The sequence below is a fragment of the Necator americanus genome, chromosome V (genome assembly GCF_031761385.1).
Source record: "Necator americanus strain Aroian chromosome V, whole genome shotgun sequence".
Taxonomy (NCBI): Eukaryota; Metazoa; Nematoda; class Chromadorea; order Rhabditida; family Ancylostomatidae; genus Necator; species Necator americanus.
Genome location: NC_087375.1, coordinates 10,419,188 through 10,439,559, shown reverse-complemented (window position 1 = coordinate 10,439,559; position 20,372 = coordinate 10,419,188). Strand labels below are relative to the sequence as shown.

At 38.1% G+C, this 20,372-nt stretch overlaps 2 protein-coding genes across 5 annotated transcripts; one reads left to right on the top strand and one right to left on the bottom strand.

Annotated features, from left to right (window-relative positions):
* Window positions 1–1,607: 1,607 nt before the first annotated feature.
* RB195_013491 (uncharacterized protein) lies at window positions 1,608–9,503 on the top strand (the record flags this gene model as incomplete). 2 transcript variants are annotated; one of them, XM_064203333.1, is made up of 10 exons in its annotated part: window positions 1,608–1,652; window positions 1,711–1,800; window positions 4,197–4,268; window positions 4,335–4,475; window positions 4,719–4,870; window positions 5,814–5,910; window positions 5,978–6,095; window positions 6,734–6,840; window positions 8,345–8,506; window positions 9,348–9,503. In XM_064203333.1, the coding sequence occupies 10 exons, from the start codon at window positions 1,608–1,610 to the stop codon at window positions 9,501–9,503; spliced, it is 1,140 nt and encodes a 379-aa protein (XP_064059213.1). The 2 variants fall into 2 exon arrangements, with proteins under 2 accessions (XP_064059213.1, XP_064059214.1); XM_064203332.1 differs by lacking the exons at window positions 1,608–1,652; window positions 1,711–1,800 and adding exons at window positions 3,329–3,376; window positions 4,988–5,086.
* Window positions 9,504–11,667: 2,164 nt separating this feature from the next.
* RB195_013490 (uncharacterized protein) lies at window positions 11,668–20,361 on the bottom strand (the record flags this gene model as incomplete). Of its 3 annotated transcripts, XM_064203331.1 has the most annotated exons (30): window positions 11,668–11,720; window positions 11,784–11,909; window positions 11,965–12,042; window positions 12,118–12,211; window positions 12,265–12,351; window positions 12,668–12,779; window positions 12,849–12,968; window positions 13,723–13,778; window positions 14,301–14,328; window positions 14,411–14,509; window positions 14,565–14,693; window positions 14,768–14,901; window positions 14,954–15,061; window positions 15,143–15,272; window positions 15,365–15,530; window positions 15,609–15,698; window positions 15,762–15,870; window positions 15,927–16,000; window positions 16,070–16,217; window positions 17,235–17,384; window positions 17,457–17,557; window positions 17,620–17,798; window positions 17,907–18,088; window positions 18,167–18,287; window positions 18,345–18,461; window positions 18,585–18,686; window positions 18,809–18,876; window positions 19,178–19,322; window positions 19,409–19,528; window positions 20,261–20,361. In XM_064203331.1, the coding sequence occupies 30 exons, from the start codon at window positions 20,359–20,361 to the stop codon at window positions 11,668–11,670; spliced, it is 3,327 nt and encodes a 1,108-aa protein (XP_064059210.1). The 3 variants fall into 3 exon arrangements, with proteins under 3 accessions (XP_064059210.1, XP_064059212.1, XP_064059211.1); XM_064203329.1 differs by lacking the exons at window positions 11,668–11,720; window positions 11,784–11,909; window positions 11,965–12,042; ... (3 more) ...; window positions 12,849–12,968; window positions 13,723–13,778 and having other exon boundaries at window positions 14,280–14,328; window positions 20,261–20,319; XM_064203330.1 differs by lacking the exons at window positions 14,301–14,328; window positions 14,411–14,509; window positions 14,565–14,693; ... (17 more) ...; window positions 19,409–19,528; window positions 20,261–20,361.
* Between the last annotated feature and the right edge of the window lie 11 nt (window positions 20,362–20,372).

The window sequence follows — 20,372 nt, the reverse complement described above, 5'->3', positions numbered from 1 at the left end:
CATACGACTAAAAGAAATCATGACTTTCTTTAATTAATCCTAATTTATTCCACCAGGGAGCATTTCTAAATTTCTGTGATAAAACCAAAAATTAATGGATTAAGTTGACAAAAAAGACTTTTAAAAAGTCTTATTATACACAGAGGTTCGCTTAATGGACGGTGAAGTCGGGTAAAAAAATGGTTAAATAGTTCTAGTTTGGCTAAGAAATGCTACTATATACATCCGGTTAGCAGATCCATCTTGCTTAAAAGTGGGACAGTCACTGGTGGTGGTGAGGAGGTGAATGTGGTCACTGGTACGAAATCTTGTGATTTTTCGCAGAGACTTACTAGATTTTAGAGATTTAGATTTTCTTGAATTTTTCTCCTGCCCAGCTGTTAGATAAGCTATATCCAGGTTTGTTTAGGTCCAATTCTTTGCTTATCACGAATTTGAAGATGAAATTTATCATTTTTAATTTTAAAAAATTAAAGATAGAAAAAATTGTTTTTTTTTTGTCAGGCTAGTAGCTGGACTGCTTCTATGTTCCTGCAGTAGATCCAAATCCTTGTTTTTAGGTTCATCTCTTGAGAATTTCCCTTATTTTACTACACCTTCTACAGTACTCCAAAAGTTTCATACTAAAATTCTTCACATCATCTTTTACGATTACAAAGAGTTCTCCCTTCACAAAAAAAAAAACCGCAGCAAAATTGTGAATCTGTAAAAGATCTATATCTGTAGTGGAAAAATTAAAGATGAAAACTAAAAATTGCTTTGGTAGGGCTGGCTTTAATCTCCTGGTGGGTTTAGCAGATTTTTGAGCTAGATGGTCCTCGAACGTTCCACTGAGTAGACGGCCGGGAGCACGATCGACGATGATTCGACGATCTCAACTAGGAAAAATGGGCATTATACGGAAATTGGCTCAATGCGTTAGTAAAAAAGTGACACTTCAAACTGAGTGATGTTGAAAAAACAGTAGCCACTGGATAGATTCACAGACTTCCCTTTACATAAATCTGAAACAGAAACCCGATGTAAACAATCCACTCAGAAATTCACTAAAAAAATACAGGATATGAAAGTTACTCGAATTCTCCCCCTCTCGTACGTTTTGCATCATTTCGGCTAATAGGAACAAAAAAAGAAGGGCTATTTGTCTTTGACCGATTTCTAGGAATTAGCCGGTTTTTTAACGCATTACACCGCTGCAGCACTAACATAAGTGTCCTTGTTTATCGTTGTCCTCAATCCATCCCTTTACACTGATTGACAAACCAATTTCGTGAATTCCGTACAGTTTCACCTTGATTCCTTCAGAACTTCCTTTACTTTTTCACAGAATTATTTCCATATGATTTTCCGAAGCATTTTTGTCACTTTTCTTCGAACTCCTATGCTGTGAATCTATACTAAAACGCACTATGATAATTTTATTGCTACTGCATCTCTATCTGCAAACCCCACATTAATGATAACGCATCGTATAAAGCTAATATTCGTAAGTACGGCTACATCAAGAATCATTTTCTCTTGCTCTCTCTCTCTTTTTTCTCTCCTAAAATTGGCCTTTCTTCCAGATAATTCTTATATCTTTCTATGTAAACGTATATAATTTCAGTATGCGAGAGGCAGGAGATTACAAAACAGTAAAGGAGACACAGAAGGTAAGTGTATCAGTCTTTCTTGGTACATTTGAGCTTCAACCTCAGCTATTTCACCTAGGAATATGAGGATCCGGACTATTTCTACGGAGAGATCAGCGGTTGTGAAGCGGATAGTCATTCAAGTCGACCGGATAGTTCGAGGCGTATTGTGAGTTTATTTCGTCCACTGTATCGAAATATAAACGCATACTCCAATGTCTCCTCATTTTTTGGTTGTTTAATCCTCTAAATTTATTTCTAATTATCATAGATTATTATTCTTCTATTATTATTTGGGCAAAGATGATGTACATTAAATTAAGTTTTTGTTCTAAAAAATCTGAATCACACACCTTTTGAGATAGGTTGTTTGCCCTCAAAGTGCATGAAAATTAGGTTCTCCAGAATCATTCTGCTGTGTTAGCTGATCATTAGCGTTAAAGTGGAGTTTTACTGCTTAAAATTGCACTTGGGATCCAATTTCCAGATAAATTGCCGGAAATGCAGGAAGTCGGATGTTATCTAGGTCATGCCTAGCCGTTTATCTCTGTCATCCAATGAATAGACATCCTTTTTTTTCTAAGGATAAAGGAATTGTAGATTTGAACTCAGACAGCTCTGGGACAAAGGGATATCTCTCTTCAAAAAAACACTGAGCTTTAGAAGAAGTACATACTACTATTTCTTCGAATAGGTTCACTCTTCAAACGATATGGGACCCTTAAGTAGTCGTCCCATCGTAAATGCTCATTAGTTCCGTAGTTTTTTGAAAATTGTTCTTGGTCAAAAAATCAATAAATCCTCGGGTATGTAGTTGCAGCCCTGACATAAAGTTAATATTTATGAAAAAAATTGACATGGGCACCAGATTTCAGTGAAAAGTTGAGTCGCATCAGATAGAGCGTTGATTATCCCAAAGTCAAATAATAATTTAGTGATCTTGAGGATAAATCGATTTTTACGTATTTGATATATTATTATTATTATTATTATTATTATTATTATTATTATTATTATTATTATTATTATTATTATTATTATTATTATTATTATTATTATTATTATTATTATTATTATTATTATTATTATTCCTACGACTCGTTGATCATATTCTCTATATCGTGACCAGAAATGTGTAGAAGTCTAGAAAGGCAGCTGGTCTAGAAAAGAATACAAGTCATGGAAAAAGCAAGAGAGTATTCCTTTCATTTCATCATTTCTGCTCTTCTCGTTCCTAGCGCTTCACTCTAACAATACACGATCCACAAATTCACTTCTTGCTTGTTTACTTCCGCCAGTGTTGTATATTGGGAGTTGATTACAAAACAAATATCGTTGGAATGAGATTGTCGTCTCCTCGTATGTTACGCGACCACTAAATATTGACAAGCATGCGGTCAACCCTAAATGATCACCTCGACACCTTTTCCATAGCGTTCGCGTATCGGTGAAAAAAAAAATTGTATCGAACAGAAATTCTCGTACATTTCATGACAACACCGTTTGTCATTTTTTTCACGGTAAAATATGTCTTCAAATTAGCAACGCTTTCAGATTTACCCCAATTTCCATTAATCCGTGTCTTTCACCTGTTGCTGCCCGCTCGTTCACAATGCACTAACAATCCTGGAAATTTTCTAGAAAAAGAAAATTCATAATTCTTCGTCGATTAATACCTACGTATTAAACGATTAGAAATGTCGCTTGTAGTCCTGCAACATCCGCTAGTTCCGGTAAACGAGCAGGTGAGTAGTGAAATTTTTCTTCGATTATTTCTGATTTTTCAAAAATTTTAAAGCTAATATTGTTCTGTTTCTGATGTGGTATTACTTGGGGGAAGTCATCCACCCAAATCGACCGTAGTTTTCAAAATGTTTCCTAAAACTTCAGGGAAAAAATTTGAATTTCCTTCCAACTCCGTTACACTTAAGTTCTTTGTATTTAAATTTTATTCTTTTTTTTACGTGTTTAGCTTTATTTTCCCTCTAATTCCTACTGAAGTAATGCCTTACTATTTTCTTCATTTTTGAAGCCTCATTTTGTAGTGAACAATGAGCTATCTTCATTCTTAGTAATTAACCTAATAATTTTGGTTCCACATCATAATTTTATTCAAAAATTTTCTCAAAATCATTTTCTTCGTAGATCGTACTCTAGTATTTTTTTGTTTTTTTTCTCTGTACTTTTTGCACGCTTCTTTGAGCGTTTCAGCACTTGTTTGAAAAACAACGAACCTCACGACGTAACAGTATCGATTTTATGATCGCTGAAGCGAATTGAACGATCGATTATCATTCCAGAACGTTTTGTATCGAATCCATAACGATCTCCGCAGCTGTGTATTTTCACTACCTGTCGCTACAAAGAAATTAGGTTCATAACCCACTTTTTCAAGGTCAATCGACAATAGGTGCTTTGAAACGTATGTAGCCCGGTAATACGTCGGCTACTTTCACAGAGGATCAAAAATGGGACTCATTGGAGTTGTTAGCAGATATTTTTCAGTCCAAAAAATTACAAAAAATGGAAAAAACCAAAAACTACGTACCTTTAATTTCTTTACAGGTTGTGAACTCTCTTCCGCCATTACCACCACCACTAAATCCAACACATCTAGCGATCCATAACACTAAAAAGGTATCTGAAACCATCTTATTTCATTGAAAATAAGTAGAAAATTCCTGAAATCCTCGCATTTTTCAGAAATCTTCACCACGATGGCGAGTTATTCTACTATCCACGTTCATTGCCGTGATTTTTCTGGTCCTAATCTTTGCCATTATTGCTTTGTTAGTGTTTGGATCAAGATCAGCCACGCCATATCCGCGAATCATCCGAGATGAGGTACAGATACAAAGAATTCGCTGGTAGCCGAACACATTAGCTCTGTGAAGTAGTGCTCAAGACAAAAAACATCTGAGATAAGTAGGAATGGATAATATCATCGTTATCCCCTCTGGTTACTGATTAGAAGAAGTTTTTCGAGGGAAACAGCGTGGAAATTTCAGCGTTTTCTCATTTTTCGGCCAATCAAATTAATAGCTTGCTATTTCCTGGGATTTTCCGGATACTTTTACATATTTTCAGACGATATCGTATGATGTACCGTCGTTGACCTCACCGCTTTTCTCAAAGAAGTATGAAGTGGATATTTCTCCGAATCATTTGCTCACATTGCTTATCACTAAGCGAAAAATTTGCCTCTTTGAGGCAAGTACTGGAGATGAAGCTAGAAGCAGGTATCACTCTGGAGCTTTCATGATTGCCGTGAATTTCGAATTCCTTAAAAAAATCATTAGACAGACAAAAATTAAGAAGGTAATCATAGAGTTTGGTTCCATATATTCACACTTCAGGGAACAATTCCTAACGGAACACATTGAAACAGCTCAGTTACTCTACCATTCGAATCTCAGCCATTCCGGTGTCCCTGTTCATCCGCTTCAATTTCAAAGGTGGTTAATGTATTACATTGATTTAATAACTAAGTTATTTGTTGCTTTCAATTATATGAAAATTTTCATAAAATTTTTAAAGATGTGAAAAAGACAAAGAATTTCCAAGTTTATTCACGCTTCACTGTTTTCTTGCCCCTGTTAGTCCTTCGTTTCTTCATGGACCATTTGATGAATTACGGTGCTGATAATTTTGAACAATCAACCTTGTGTCTAATGGACCAAAATAATAATTTTTTATGAAGGAACAATGAGAAGTTAACAGAAGTTAACATTTGGTATATGCCCGAGGAAAATTCCGCTTATCTCCTTACTTACTCTGAATTTTAGCCTCTTTTCGTTCATGCATGTGGATCACGGTACCAATCCAATTTTATCCTTTTTCACCCTAATATTTCTTTAGATTTCGTTCCTCCTTGTCCAACTTCGTTCCCTTGTCCTTAAGTTATTCCAATCATGCCCTCTAATTCCTCTAAGCAAACTTAATTGGGATCTTGATTCATTCACTGGCTCTCCCAAGTCATTGTATATTCCGCGTCCATTAACTTCTGTGATTCTGAGTTGAAGATGAATCCGTCGCTGTTTCCATTAAGAATTGATCACCGCTCCAATAAATTAATCCAAGAAATCAACATTCTCCTGTTCTTTGAACCTTTTTTAAACCTTTTTCTTAACCTTTCACTCATCTTTTATCCTTATCTCAATTGAAACTATTGATTCATTTAAGGTACACTAGATCACTAGGTGTGGATAATGACTGCCATGTAGTGATCTATGATCGTGGACAAATGATCTGGAGCACGTATGCTGCTTGGATTTTCAAGGTAAAACCAACCTCCTGAAATTTAAGAAAAAAAACTTCAAGAAGTAAATTTTCTAATGTTTCCTTAGCTCTTCGGACATCAGAGAGTTTCGATATTGAGCGGAGGATTTTTGGCATGGAAAACACAAATGGCACGATCGGCTCAGTATCATACGGATAGCGGTGAGGAGGAACCGCCAGGACAAGGTACCGCTACGAGTTCTTCGGAAGAAAATCGGATTTGATTTGGAATTTCAGCAATCACTGTTGCATGTTAAAGGCAGCATACCACGAATCTGGGGTGGACGGATTTCAGGTGGAGTATCCGTATATGGGGTCGCAGATGACGGAGACCGCCAGGGGTGGAGCGTTGCAGTAGATGGCATCGTACAAAACAGTATTCTGGAGGCGGCTGTTTGCAGTGATGCAGGGAGAGATGAGCAGAACCATCCCGGTCTCCATAATCTACGACCCCGTATATGGATACTCCACCTGAAATCCGCACCACCTCAGATTTGTGGTATGCTGAGTTTAAGTAACTCATATTATATTAAAGAAGTAGCAGTGAGGTAAAATAAAAAAATAGCACTCTATCTGGGAGAAAAATTGAAAATCACAGGAAACAGAGTAAGCAGCGAGTTCTTTATGAAGAATTCAAAAATTACATCCATGGTCTATTTGGACCTGTTCCGTGATCACCTTCGTCGTTCTGTAAATAAGTAAATAAAAAAGACAAAAGAATAGGCAATCAGTTTTTGCTGTTTTTATTTCTGAGAGCAATTAAGTCTTTTTCTAAACTCTTTTTCCGTTAGTTAAGAGAAATAACTGTAAGTCATATATTGAAGGGGACCTTCTCACTTCGTGGAATCATTCGTTGGTGATTACATTCGATGATGTGCTCCTGAACACAGAGTTGCACACCTATGACGTTGTGGATGCACAAACTAAGCAGGTCAGATCAATTTGTGTAGCGTTTCTGCAAATTTTTTCAAGGATAACTTCTTGGCTGCTTTATTTGGTTAACTTAGTAAAGTATGGTTAGCTGGTAAGGTTAGGGGCATCACCCCACGAATCTTAGGTGGTACGGATTTCAGGTGGAGTATTCGTATACGGAATGGGAGACTATGGACAGGGGTGTGATTCCGTCCACTTCTTTTGCTACTACACTTAGCCCTTTCCTATCTATTTCCAAGTGTTGCCTGATTGAGTCGACGATCACTAGCTCGTCACGATGCGATGGTAATTTTGCAGAGGGGCTAAAAAAATTAGTTCTGATGAGGAATATCTTTCTTTTCCGTTTTAGTCCATTTTTGCTAGTCAAAGTATTTCAATTTGCTGAATTAGTTGCTAGAGTTTTCTAAATATTTTGCATTCTATCAGACAATACACATGCGTTATAAGTTGTCAAATGAATAGTAAGCGGCAAGTATTCCTGTAGTTCCGGGGTACTTAAAGGCACCACTCCACGAATCTGAGGTGGTACGGATCTCAGGTGAAGTATTCGTGTACGGGATCGTAGATTATGGAGAGAAAGGTGATGCCGTCCATTTTTTCCTAATTGCCGTAAAAAACGGTCCGGAAGATACGGCTCCGAGCGTTCAGGAGCGCCACTTACTACAACGGGTTCTATTGGAGCGCGCCAGCCTTGTGCATGCGCCGCATCTTCCTGACCGTTTTTTTACGGCAATTAGGGAGAAATGGATGAAATCCCCCCCTCCCCTTCCTCCTCCTCCTCCTCCTCCTCCTTCTCTCCATAACCTACGACTCCGTATACGATTGCTCCACCGGAAATCCATACCACTCCAGATTCGTGGGATGATGCCTTTAAGTAAGCGGCTGCGCTCGAAGCGGCGCGGTGAAGGGTAGCGTTTGCAATCCAGGTAGGATCCTCGCTAGCGTCACTCATTGCTGTGGTCCGAGAGTAAAACAAATGATGGTCACACCTCGATCACAACCGCTACTTTCTTCGTGCGAGCGTAATCCGAGCGCAGAAGCATGCGCATTAGCATCGAGCTTCAAGTCATCTTGGTCTACTAGTCATTAATTGGCGCTAAATTGCTTTTTTTCGTTTCCATCGGTACTAAATGTACACTTTGTTCATTGTATGAACTGGTTTGTACTTACTCTACTCACTTGTGTCGGGACGTTCCAAGCGTCGTAACCTCGGTAGCGTCACGAGGGATGCATCAGGAAAATTTTGCTTAAAAATGATGTGATGTATCCAGAAAAGTAGTATATAAACAAAATAAGTAGTGAGTGAATAGCGAATGAACTAAGTGAATTACAGTGCTTGAAATAGTTACATAATCTTCACTGAATGAGTATGCGTTTATTTCTGGAGTTAGCTCCCAGCACAAACGTCCGAGAGAAATTCTAATTATTCACAAGAAAAAAATTAAGGAAGAGAGTCAAGGCATAGATTCGAGTGCAACGAAAATGCACAGTTTGTTCTATAGGAATACATGGGTGAAGCATCCGGTGCCTTGTACGGTCACATTCAAGGAGCAGTGAACATTCCTATTGATACTATGTATGATTGGAAGACCAACAAATGGAGGTCGGCTGCAGAGATCGAACAAACATTCGGAGAAGCTGGACTTAGTCGCAATAAACCAGTGGTAAGCAGTTTTACGCAATTTTCCTGATTTCTTCTCAATAATAAAATATTAAATCAAAAATAATAAGTGAAATATAAATGGTAAATATTCTTCTTCTATGTTATTACAGGACCATCAAATTTTCCTGAGAAAAGTGAAAAGTCCCGATACCTTGAGTACGTGCAGAAAAATCACATATTAGAGCGTGATTCTCCCCGATGGGTCAAAAAAATTCCTCGTGACCAAAAATTAATACGTGACCCACCGCTGCTTAACGCAATCGTTAACATCCGAAAAATATCCTGTTCGGCCTGCAAAAATACGAAGAGCATAACATCTCGTAGACAAACATATTCCGAAGCAATTCCAGTTGCATAGCGCATAGCGTGGAAATAAAAACTGCCCAGACAGAAAAAGTATTGTTCGGCTAATAAGTCACAGAAAATCTTCTTTAGCGTAAAAGGATGCTGTCTGATATGAATTAAAATCTGACTTATGTTTTTTTTAGATATCTAAACATTTCTTTCTGCAAATCCTTCCAAAAAATTAGTATCGTCAAGGCGAAGAAACAGCAGCAATAGTTCAAAAGTAAATTTTAATTAAACAGTAAATTTCTATGTTTAAAAAATTCCTTCCACTTTTATTTTTAGTGCAAGTTATTTCTGAAGTCATTTATTTTTGTTTTAATTCGTAAAGCACCTTGAAAATACATATCAATAATTGAGCAAATAAATGAATAAATAAACGTTTTAGTTTTTAATGGTAGAAAGTTCATCTGCCTTCTCACTTTCTTACCACATCACTTCTTCTACACTTTTTTCATTTTCTTTTCTTCGCTGCATCACCACTTATTTTTTTCCAGATAGTCTATTGTTCCACATCGCTTCGTTCCTCAATGTTGTGGTGGGTTTTGAAACGTATGAATTACGACGCTCGAGTATACTTTGGCGGATGGCCGGAATGGGTGGTTCGAGCTCCGGACGATTTGAAAGTTCTTGGACGAAATTCTTTCGCTTGAATACTCCACATATGATGTCTCAGTTAGAGTAAGGAACCTCAAAGAACCATTTTTTTGCTCTGAAACTTGACCAGGCCGTAAAATTCAAGTATCAATCTTTCTTTGGTATTTTCAAACGTCATCTATTCTGGCGCACTAATAATCGTTGAATTTAGAAGACATACGTGTATATGCTCAACATATCAGTTGCATGAAGGTTTGAAAACAAATGAATGAATGTGAAGAATGGAAGAAGTGCAAGAAAGAGGAAATAAATAAGGAATGAGAAGAGAAGAGCAAGAATCCAAAAATTGCTGAGTATGGTCTTGAACAAATGATTAGTGCGGCTGAATAGATGAATAGATACACTAAATCTCCTTAGAAACCATCCTTGTGATCTATTACGTAAGCTTCATGTAAATGTAGATTATATAATGTGAAAATCTATGGAATTATTGTTTATCTATGCAACCGGTGTAGTTGCTGACTGGGTTGTACAGTTTCTACGGGTATCATTAAATAAAGTTTTTCTTTCAATCGATTTCTTCTTTTGATACCACCCTTGTTCCTGGTTTTTCTGGAGAAGAGATTCTATTTACGAAAGCAGAGAACTATCAGCCCTCTTCTCTGAAAAAAAGGATCTGCTTTTCAGACTCAACATAGGGGGAAAAACTTAAAGGCGTCACCCCACGAATCTGATGTGGTACGGATTTCAGGTGGAGTATTCGTATACGGGATCGTAGATTATGGAGAGGAGGGTGATTCCACTCATTTCTTTCTAATTGCCGCAAAAAACGGCCCGGAAGATACGGCTTTGGGCGTTCCAGGGTGCTATTTTCTACAAGGAGTTGGATTGGAGCGCGCCAGCCTTGTACATGCGTCGCATCTTCCTGACCGTTTTTTATGGCACTTAGGAAGAAATGGACAGAATCATCCTCATCTCCATAATCTACTATCCCTTATAAGAATACTCCACCTGAAATAAATGTTTCTTAAAGGCATCACCTCAGATTCGTGGGGTGATGCCTTGAAAATTCTGTAAAGTGCAAAATAGGCTTACTGTAGCCTTAAGTACCCAAGAACTACAGAAACACTTGCGTCTTACTATTCATTTGACTACTTGTGAAACTATGTGTATTGTCTAATAGAATACAAAATATTCAGAAAAGTTTAGCAACTAATTCAACAAATTGAGGTACCTTAACTAGTAAAAATGAACTAAAACGAAGCAAAATTAGATATTTCTTACCAGGTTCAATTTTTTGTAGCCCCTCCGCAAAATTACCATCGCATCGTGACGAGCTAGTGATGGTCGATTCAAACAGGTAACGCTGGGAAATAGATAGGAAAAGGCTAAGTGTAGTAGCAGTCGAAGATTGAAAAAAAGAGATGTACATGTTGGTTTCAAAAAAAACAAAAACACATTCACAGTGATTTCCTACTCCTATTGAAGGATAATCATACTAATAATCAACTCAACAGTGTATGGACTCGAGTGGAACTAAAATCCCTCTTTTTTCTTCCCTTTAAAATGTGAGAGAAACTCAAGATCAGAATCTATCTGTTGGGTTGTGATCTCTAATCACTGGTTGCGGTGCTGCTCTGTTGACCGCACCGACCTTAACTCTTCTAATATGACTGGTATTAATTTAGTAAGGTGTTTGTGTTCTTTAGCAAATTTTACCACCTCTCACACCCCGTGACGCCGATATTCCTTCAATTTTACTCTGTGTTTGCAACGTTCTAACTCCATTCCGAATCATGGCACCCAGGTAAGTAAGGTGAACCACCTGTTACAATTATACACCCTCAGCAACCCATATATTCCTTCTCGTAGTCGGTAAAACGACTCCCTTTACTGAAAATTTATTTTCACTGATTTTAAATAATTTAAATGATTAATAGGTGGTCAACTTCACCAATTTTATCACTTCCGAAACCTTTTCTGGAATCCCAATCGATTGCGATTAGGGAGATAAAAAAGTGAACACCTCGTTATACAATTTGTTAATATCTGGCATATGCTCAAAAAAGACAAAATGGTCGGTTCAGTATTATTCGCAACGTATTCAAACGTAAAATAAATGACAGACTCTGAAATCAAGAAATGACAGAACAACAAACAGAAACAACTGATAATGAATCGAACAAGAAACCGGTGCTGCTATTACTATAATCGGAAGAGTTACTGCTCCAGTACAGGAATTCCAGGCATGTTCCTCAGAATATCAGCAACATCTGAGAAACAGAGAGTAGTTAAAATCCTTCGTATGTGATAAACAATAAATCAAGAAGTCTTACTCGAAAATTGGAGCTTTTCATCGATATTTCTAGTACGAATCGTTGCTTCATGGTTTGCGATGAAATATATGCCATTTGGCTTTTCTTCCCATCCAAATCTTTTAGCGTAATCAGCTACCTGCTTATCTTAAACAAGACTATTAGTGTAATTGCATGTTAACTACGAACATGCCTCACTTACCTGTAGCACCACCGAGTAATCGGCTCAAAACAGCTTTTTCGATGTTTTGAAATGTCACACTTATAACTCGGCAGGCATCTATAATTTAAAACAGTTGAAGTAACATAAATTTACTCATAAATGAATAAATCGACGAAGAAGAAGAATACATACAAACTCGAACTGCTTCCTCAAAACCCGTGACAGCTTTGACCATACGTGGTACTTCTTGAGGAATTTTGAAACGCTCGGCAACGTCAGTGCTTGGCTAGAATATTAGAATATTTTGCGAGAAAAGAAAACGAATTTGCTGCTGCTCACCTTGTATTCTCCTTTCATGAGTGCCCAAAAAACGGCAAAATCACATGCTTCTAAAATGCTTCCGAGATCCAAAACCCTTTTCAACTCCTGAAATGTAATGGCCGGAATGTCGAACAAAGTAAATGGTAGCTATAAATATGAATTACGACTAACCAAGAAACAAAGAGTTGATGCAAGTAAATTTGAAATAATATCTCAAAAGTCAGAAAGAGTTTTGCATCTAATGGAACGAAATGATGATCTAATGATTATCTAACGGATGATGATGCTAGTTATAAGCAGCATGATTAATTAAGAGATTATTTTTCTAAGGGATTACTCATAATGAAAATTCCTACAACAATACATCTTTCCAACAGTAACAGCAACAACAAGAAGAATGTCTTTTTGTGCGTAAACTCACTTGAGAACCCAGCCGATTCGAATCTATAAGACATTTAGCAAGAGCAAAATCACTACTTGGTAGCACCATCAATGTTTTCAACAGAACAAGTCGAACGATGCTTTCATCAAACCTTAAATCGTAATTCAAATCACAGCACAGTGTAATCCTATGAATTCTTGAGAATGAGGTAGGCACTCACTTATCGGGATTCAGCTGGTACAACTTGAGTATTGTTAGAACAATATCGCGATCATATTGATTTTCAGAGGCCATTAATTGGACACATTTTCCCAGGTCACCGACATTTTCTGGATTATACCTAAAAGCTTAACAGAGTGGAAACAAATGATACTTTCAAGTCCCTAGAATGCAATAAATTAAATTAAAAAAGAAACATGATTACATCTAACCCGTTCATGTTTAAGAGAAAAGTGGTAATAAAGTGTTTTTTTTTTCCTGGAAAAAAACCGACAGTCATTGGAAACTACTGCAGTTTTGAACTTCTAACTACTTATTCACTTACCAACATTGTCTGTGATGAGTAAAACACGTATGGAATATTTGCGCAAAATCTTGAGCCTGGGCGACATGTAGGTTATCACACAACAATATCAGATTCCAAAGTCAATCAGTTGTTGCGATTTTGTCGCTTCTTTTTCTGCTTTTTGTTCTCTTGTACCTTTCTACTTCCTCTCCCTAACTGGTAACCATGGCTATGTTGAGAACGAGGTTAGAACATCTCCAAGAAACATCAACAGAACATCGCAAGAAGGGAGGAAGCAAGTTAAGGATAGATATCAAAGATTTGCGCATATATTGTAGATATGATAAAAGTGAAGAGAATCTAATAAAAGGAAATACAGTGGCTGTCATAACAGGACGACCAGGAAAAAAAGGCTGAGCCACAGAATGACAATATTTTACAAGAACCGAACGGAACCCAATCGCAAAACAACTTCACGGGGAAAGTTTTCATGGCTTGCTGACTAATTCTATACAAACGTTTAGCAGAATTGAACAGTAAGAGAAAGAACGTTAAGTTTTTTTTTTTCAATCCAAGGCATCATTCTCACCTGTTAACGCCTTGTATAGCAGCGTGTAACTGTTCTCTCATCTGCTCGAACGACATCTATAGGTGAAAAGAAAACTTGCAAAATTCCTTATAGACTGTTACATGAATGTCAAAAGTATCAACAGAAAAATGCAACTCAAGGTCTATGTACGAGTATTTTGGAAACTTCGAACTATTTATTACACCAAATTAGGCTACCATTCCCAGCCCGCTGCCATATCACAGACATCGACAAATAAATTAAATCAGACAACATTTCCATATGACTAATTTATAGGGAGCGATAGATCACAGCAAGAATTAAAAGGCACTAAAAGCAAATGAGAGTATGACTATATCTTCCTATTACACGATATCTACTTGAGAAAAGATAAATCTATAACTTCATATAACTTCTAAAGCTACTTTTTTTGTGTAGTCTGCAATTAACGCAACATAAACGAAGATATGTGCAAGAAAAGGAGAGAATACTGAGAAGATCCTGCACCCAGAAACTAACAAGTAATACGGACATTTCTATCTTTGATTTGTACAACTGCATCATGCAAAGGTCGAATTTTATAACAGTTGTTTGCCAACCTCTTGGAGATCTGGCGGAAGTAGCGCACTATAAAAAAAGAAATTTACTTACATCCATACACGTTCTTACATAGTTCTTCTTTAATAACCAGCAATGAACATGAACCAACCGGAATAGATTGTCGAACATTTTCAAAGCATTTGGCAAGGTACTAGGAATGGAACGAGAAAGCCATATATGTTGGAATTGTGTTCGGATTTCGAGAAGGCTGGAAACGGAGCATGTAAGGTGGTTACTAGTTTATATTTCTTATTTACAACTACCTATTAGCAAGATCCGTTCGTATTGTCAGTGGTAAATGGCCAACACCAACGCGACCAGGTGAATACTGTACACCCTCCTCACGACCCCTTCCTACTTTATTACCATGCATACATAGTGCTTGTCCCAATCTTAACATGAACAACTGAGCTTAAATTAAAAAATTCCTAGAGAAAAACCTGTGATGGGAATAACAGTAAATCACCTGCTTGTTAGCACCATTAACTCAGTAACGAGCTTGATTTCAGCGAGCACTAGTGCTAGCTCAAAGTTATATGGTAGTGTTTTTCTAGCAGCATCTAAAGCCATGAGACTGCGTCGTAGTTCAATCCTTGCTTTCTAGAAGTCGTACTATATTTAAACGAAGAGCTCATCAGAAAAATAGACAAACCTTGAAGATGACAGGTGTTAGACGCTCAAGGTTCAAGTTTTCGGGGTTAAGAATCATTTCAACAAACACAGAGATGGGCATTTTCTTGTTATGTCCAAAGCCGCTGATCTGAAACGTTTAGGAATGGCTCGGCTAAGGTCCAGAATGGAAAGAGCGAAATGAGCATGTAGACGCGACCAGTTTGCTAACCTGCGCATCACCATCCTCAGAAATTGTCGAATTCGCCAATGCTGGACGCCAGATTCCGCAAGAGAACCTCGTCAACTCGTGTTCCACACGGCCTAACGTGGCCGCTTGTTCAAATAGTGCCGTCATATCACTGCAGTTACTTCTTTTACACAAGTTCATTGCCGCTTTTCAGAGAATTCAGTGAAAATTTAGGACAGAACATTACTGAGATAAGTCTCTAACCCATCCATAAGGAAATGATGAGCAGCAATAGCAGGTTGAAGGAAGGCAAATTTTTTCATATCGCAAGATCCATTCCATGCAACACCTAATGCGGACAAAAGAGACATATACGACAACGACGGCGGCATTGCTTCACACCCCGTTGAAAGATCACAAACCATAGTTCCTGTAAAGAATAGTGGATGCAATGTGCAGTAAAACTTGAGTATAAATATTGTCTATGGAGCAGGAAATTGTGTCTCACCTAAAACATTGCATTTTTCGCCTAGCCTTGCGGCTAACAGAGCCTTTTTGGCTGTTGAATCTGGAGCAGCGCATAGATATCCGCCATCTCCTATCAATTACTTGAGTTTACTTTTTTGAAAGTGTAAAGTTATCCAAATACAAATTGCACCACCTGTTGAAAATTTGAGAACGATAGAAACTCTTGGTGAGAGCAATCGATCAGTTTCAAATGGGAAACAACCTTCAACGCATAGGGTCACGTAGGATGGAACGGAGGAGAGCTTAACATAGCTGCATTCGTTTTACTTTATAACCAAGAAAGAACATCAGCACTCACCAAGCTAGCATTTTTCTCATCGACATGCGATGACAGGAATATTTTGGGCACACGACGTTGAACGGCAGCAAGCACTAAGAACAGTCAGTTTTAGGAAAAGAATTTTCAAACGATGAGATTGAGTTACCAAGCCAACGATTCACCATTCCTATTGGCGACAAGTATACTGGTTAGATTAGGTCCAAAATGTGCAGTTTTGCTGAGGGGAAAATCGTCTAGGAAATGTTCAATGATGTCTCGTGCAGCGTTGGGTTCGATGTAGTTCGATTGGGTGTCTAATGATGGCACGAGCTGAAATAAACTTAAGAAAGAAAGGGCTATAATACTGCGAAAGTGTATAAGACGCCGTGCCACAATCAATGAAGTGGTCTAGGAATCAAAATCCAATAGGTCAACGTTTAGAATGAACAAAATTCAATATGTTCAATTACAAATGGAAAGTACTCTTTAGGAAAGGAAAAACAATATTCATAAAATAAGTTGGGATAGAGGATAAAGTTTTCGCCGCCGATCAATTCCTTAGAAAGGCAACAGCTCGTCGATTTAAATTAAAGGAGTGGGGCTCCGACTTCATACATCGAGGCAAGGCACGACAAGTTTTTAACTTTTTCATCAAGTCTGGAAGGATCAGTAGTTCGGCTGACCTCGCGCTTGGTTTCAAGCCATCTACTGCATAAGTGCAGCGGAATCTCTTTCTAATGGTTTTATTGATTTGCTTGACCTGAAGCCATTTCGTCTTCGTCAACGCTTGGAAAAATCAAAGCCATTAGTGTTTCATTTTCTCAAGCACCTTATCACCCTACAGAAAAGATAAGAACGGTGGGTAAACTCAAACAATAACACACCGTTAGTGCTTTGCTGGATTTGGTAACGCAACAGACCACCAAAACCCGGGAGGTCTCTATAAAAAATCCCTTGTGAATCGTAGTTGTGGTACATGGTGGTCTGCTGCATTACCAGATCCAGCAAATGAGGTATGCGCTAGCCGGTGTGTTGCCGCGTGAGTTTACCCACCGTTTATATGCTTTCTGTAGGGTGATAATGTGCTTGAGAAAATAAATCACCGATGGCTTTGATTTTCCCAGGCTCTGACGAAGACAAAAGAGCCCAAACGTTAGCTGTTGATAAATATCAATACCAATCTTGGCCACAGCTAAGCAGATTAATAAAAGCTACGTATTTACGACGTCAATATTCAAGGACAGTCGAACATGGGCAATTCTTTCTACTGCGGCTATACAGTAACAGTAAATAAAAAAAAAAATTGACAATAAAAGAACCCGCAACTAGTATGTGAAAAGACCATACCGTCACAAAGAGCTCTTCGCATACTTGCATCATATGGAATAGATCACGATTAGTGTACGGCAACTGATATCGATCTGTTGTGCGTACTTCGAAGTTAACGAATAAATAATTAGCTTTGCAAAACGATAAGCGTGTTGCCAATTGGAGTAGCTGAAACAGGCTATGTTAATCGTTCGAGCAATAACCTTATCTAGAGAAAAGGATAGACAGGAATGGATATACCGTCTCTGTGTTCAGAATACGGCAACCTGAGAAATCCTGCAAAATGGCTCGGAAAGGACGGTCTGGGTGATCACGAACAGTAAGACTCGGTATCACTCCATCTATAGAAGGATAATTTTTCTTGGAAACAAAATAAGAAAGCAAATTAATGCTAATGCATAACCTGTGGACATTCCTGGTAATTCGGTAGACTCACGGAGTCCCGGCGGTGATCTACCTTCTATCTGAGGTGCACTATTTCCATTTATTCCAGAATCGTTCGAATTCGACCAGCCGTTAGATATGGAGCTACCGTAGCTAGAATTTGGCGAGAACTCCTCTGATGTATGGCGGGAAGCAAATCTGATAAGGAATTTTATTTAGAGGACCTTGTACACCTTGAATAAGCAAGGGAAAAGGCAATAACAACAGTGAATAACGTTCTGACCCTTCTCTCAAAGTAAAACTCACTTCTGTAATCTAATAATCTGCACGAGGGTAGCGAACCCATAACGTATACCACAATAGTCATTCGCCACAATTTCAACGCCACGTGCGTCAACATTAAGAGCATATGCACCTGATGAACGGCCATCGGCGAAAATTCCACATGTCACTTTTCCATCCAAAGGAGAAGAGTCGTGGTCAGCCGTCTATTACCAGCAGTAATACAATTTTTGCGAAGAATAGGGCTTTTGCATCGAGCAACAAGAGGTCGTAAATAATAGTACCTTATGTCCACGATATTCTAGATCCAGATTTACACTGGAAAGTAGAGGAGCACTAATTTGGATGGCCTGCATCATCCTCCGAGGACATCCGCTTGATGCATCGCAAAAGTAGATTTTGAGCCTACGAAATTACAAAGTGATCCACACTGTTGGAGATCAAACTGAGAAGCGTTACCACCTATTGTCTTTCGGGAGCGGAAAACCCTTAGAAGACGTATTTATCCGAATCAATTTAGGTTGAGGCCATAGAAGATCAGTCCAGGATTCGGGCTTCCCTTCCATGTATTTTTCGGTTCTGAAAAAGGAACCCACATGCACGCCGAAGGTGACATCGATCGAAATTGCACAAAAATTGCCGAATAACAGCATGTGAGAACAGGTTTGGTCAAATCCCAGGAAAACAACAACAAAAACTTGCCTGTCCGTGAAGAGTTGCGTAGTTAGGGCTTCTGAGGTTATTGATGCACGATCATAGTCCACAGATTCTACCGACTGAGTTCGGCGAACTGCTCTTGCTAGTCTTAAATGTTGTAAATCACTAGTTTGAAATAGAACCAAAATCCAGAATTCCAAGTGTAGAGACTTAGAAATTCAAAAACTTCAAAAACTAAATTTCAAATACATGAAACAGTCGAAACTCACTTGTCCATACTTAGCAAAGGTAGTAATGCTCCTCCTTTCGCAGTGGCAATGGAAAATGCATCTTCACCCTAAAAGAGGAGATTTTCTAAACTGAGATTTCAAAAAAAACCCTCTGATTCCCACACAATATAAATTCCTTGAACAACACTCAGCTGATTACGGAATTGACTGAATATACAATCAATAAAAACTCAAACAGGTAACGATTGAACGCAAAAGTGCGATAGAAGTGCCATCGTGGCATACACTGTTCATGCAAAATGCTTAGAAAGAAATCGTATCTGAACCGAAGACCGATAACAATCGCAGAGCGATCATTTATGAGATATAAAGTATAAGTTAAAAATGTAAGTATTGCGTAAAACTGACTCTGTCAGTCTTTCTCGCCGGATCAGCACCAGATGCCAGTAATTGCCGCACGATAAGTTCATCACCACGGCGTACAGCTGTGAAAAGTGGAGTTTCTCCCTTCGCATTTGCGAGATTAACACTAGCGCCACTTTCACACAATGTCCTAAATAAGTTATGAAGAAATTCAAAACTAAGAAGCTTCAAATAGATAAATGTGCAAGGTGTGACAAAGAAAAACATTATCCTCACCTAACAATATCAACAGTAGAGAAATCAGATGCCCAGTTGAGCAGTGTATTACGGGATTGCTTAGAATCTAAGGAGTCGACTAAAACTCCAGAAGAAATCAGTTGACAGAGTCGTCCATTGCTGTAATTGACGTAACTACATTATACTGTATGGGTTAAAAAATATTGTAGCTTTTAGAGTGAAGCAAGTAAAAAATAACGATGATAGAACCTTCGGGTCTTCAAACAGTGACATCATTCGACGAACAAAATCTCTGCCAAAACTACAGATAAAAAGTTCAGCATAACTGCCAAATAACAGATTCAACGTCCTCATTACGAAGGGCTCTGACAGATTAATATTAATAGCCAATTATACTCAAGTTTAAAAAAACCAGACATAATTCATGAATAAGCTTTCCATCTAAAGCCTATGATAGTCATTTCATTTCTGTTAACGCATATTCACATCATTTACGTGGTTCTTTCCATTTGGAGGAATAAACTTAAAAGGTACGCCTAATGGTAATGCAAAAAATAAATCACGTGGCCAAATCAGACACGGCAAAAGCATACGTTTGCGTGCCTGGGGAGGGGGAAAAACTAGCACACTAAAAACAGAAAACAACTTAGCGCAATGGCTATAAATTAAAAAAGAAACCCTTAACCCCTTTCAAATTCTATTACAGCAGGAGCGACCAACAAATAATGAGGTGACTCAATGGGATGAGTGTTTAAGGAATGAGACAGATATTTCTGGCTTCATAAAAGAAGCAAAGTTCGACAATAATTACGATATGGGGACGCCTAAGAGTCGCAGCTGTACTCAACTGCCAATGGTAGTGGGTATTACTGACCCATCAACAATCAATACCTATTGGAAATGAAATCTAAGTTGTTAATGTTAGTGTTACTGCGAACGAATCGGAGCATAACAGTACCCCCATTATCATAATCACCTCTATCAAACTCCATAATAGCCCAGC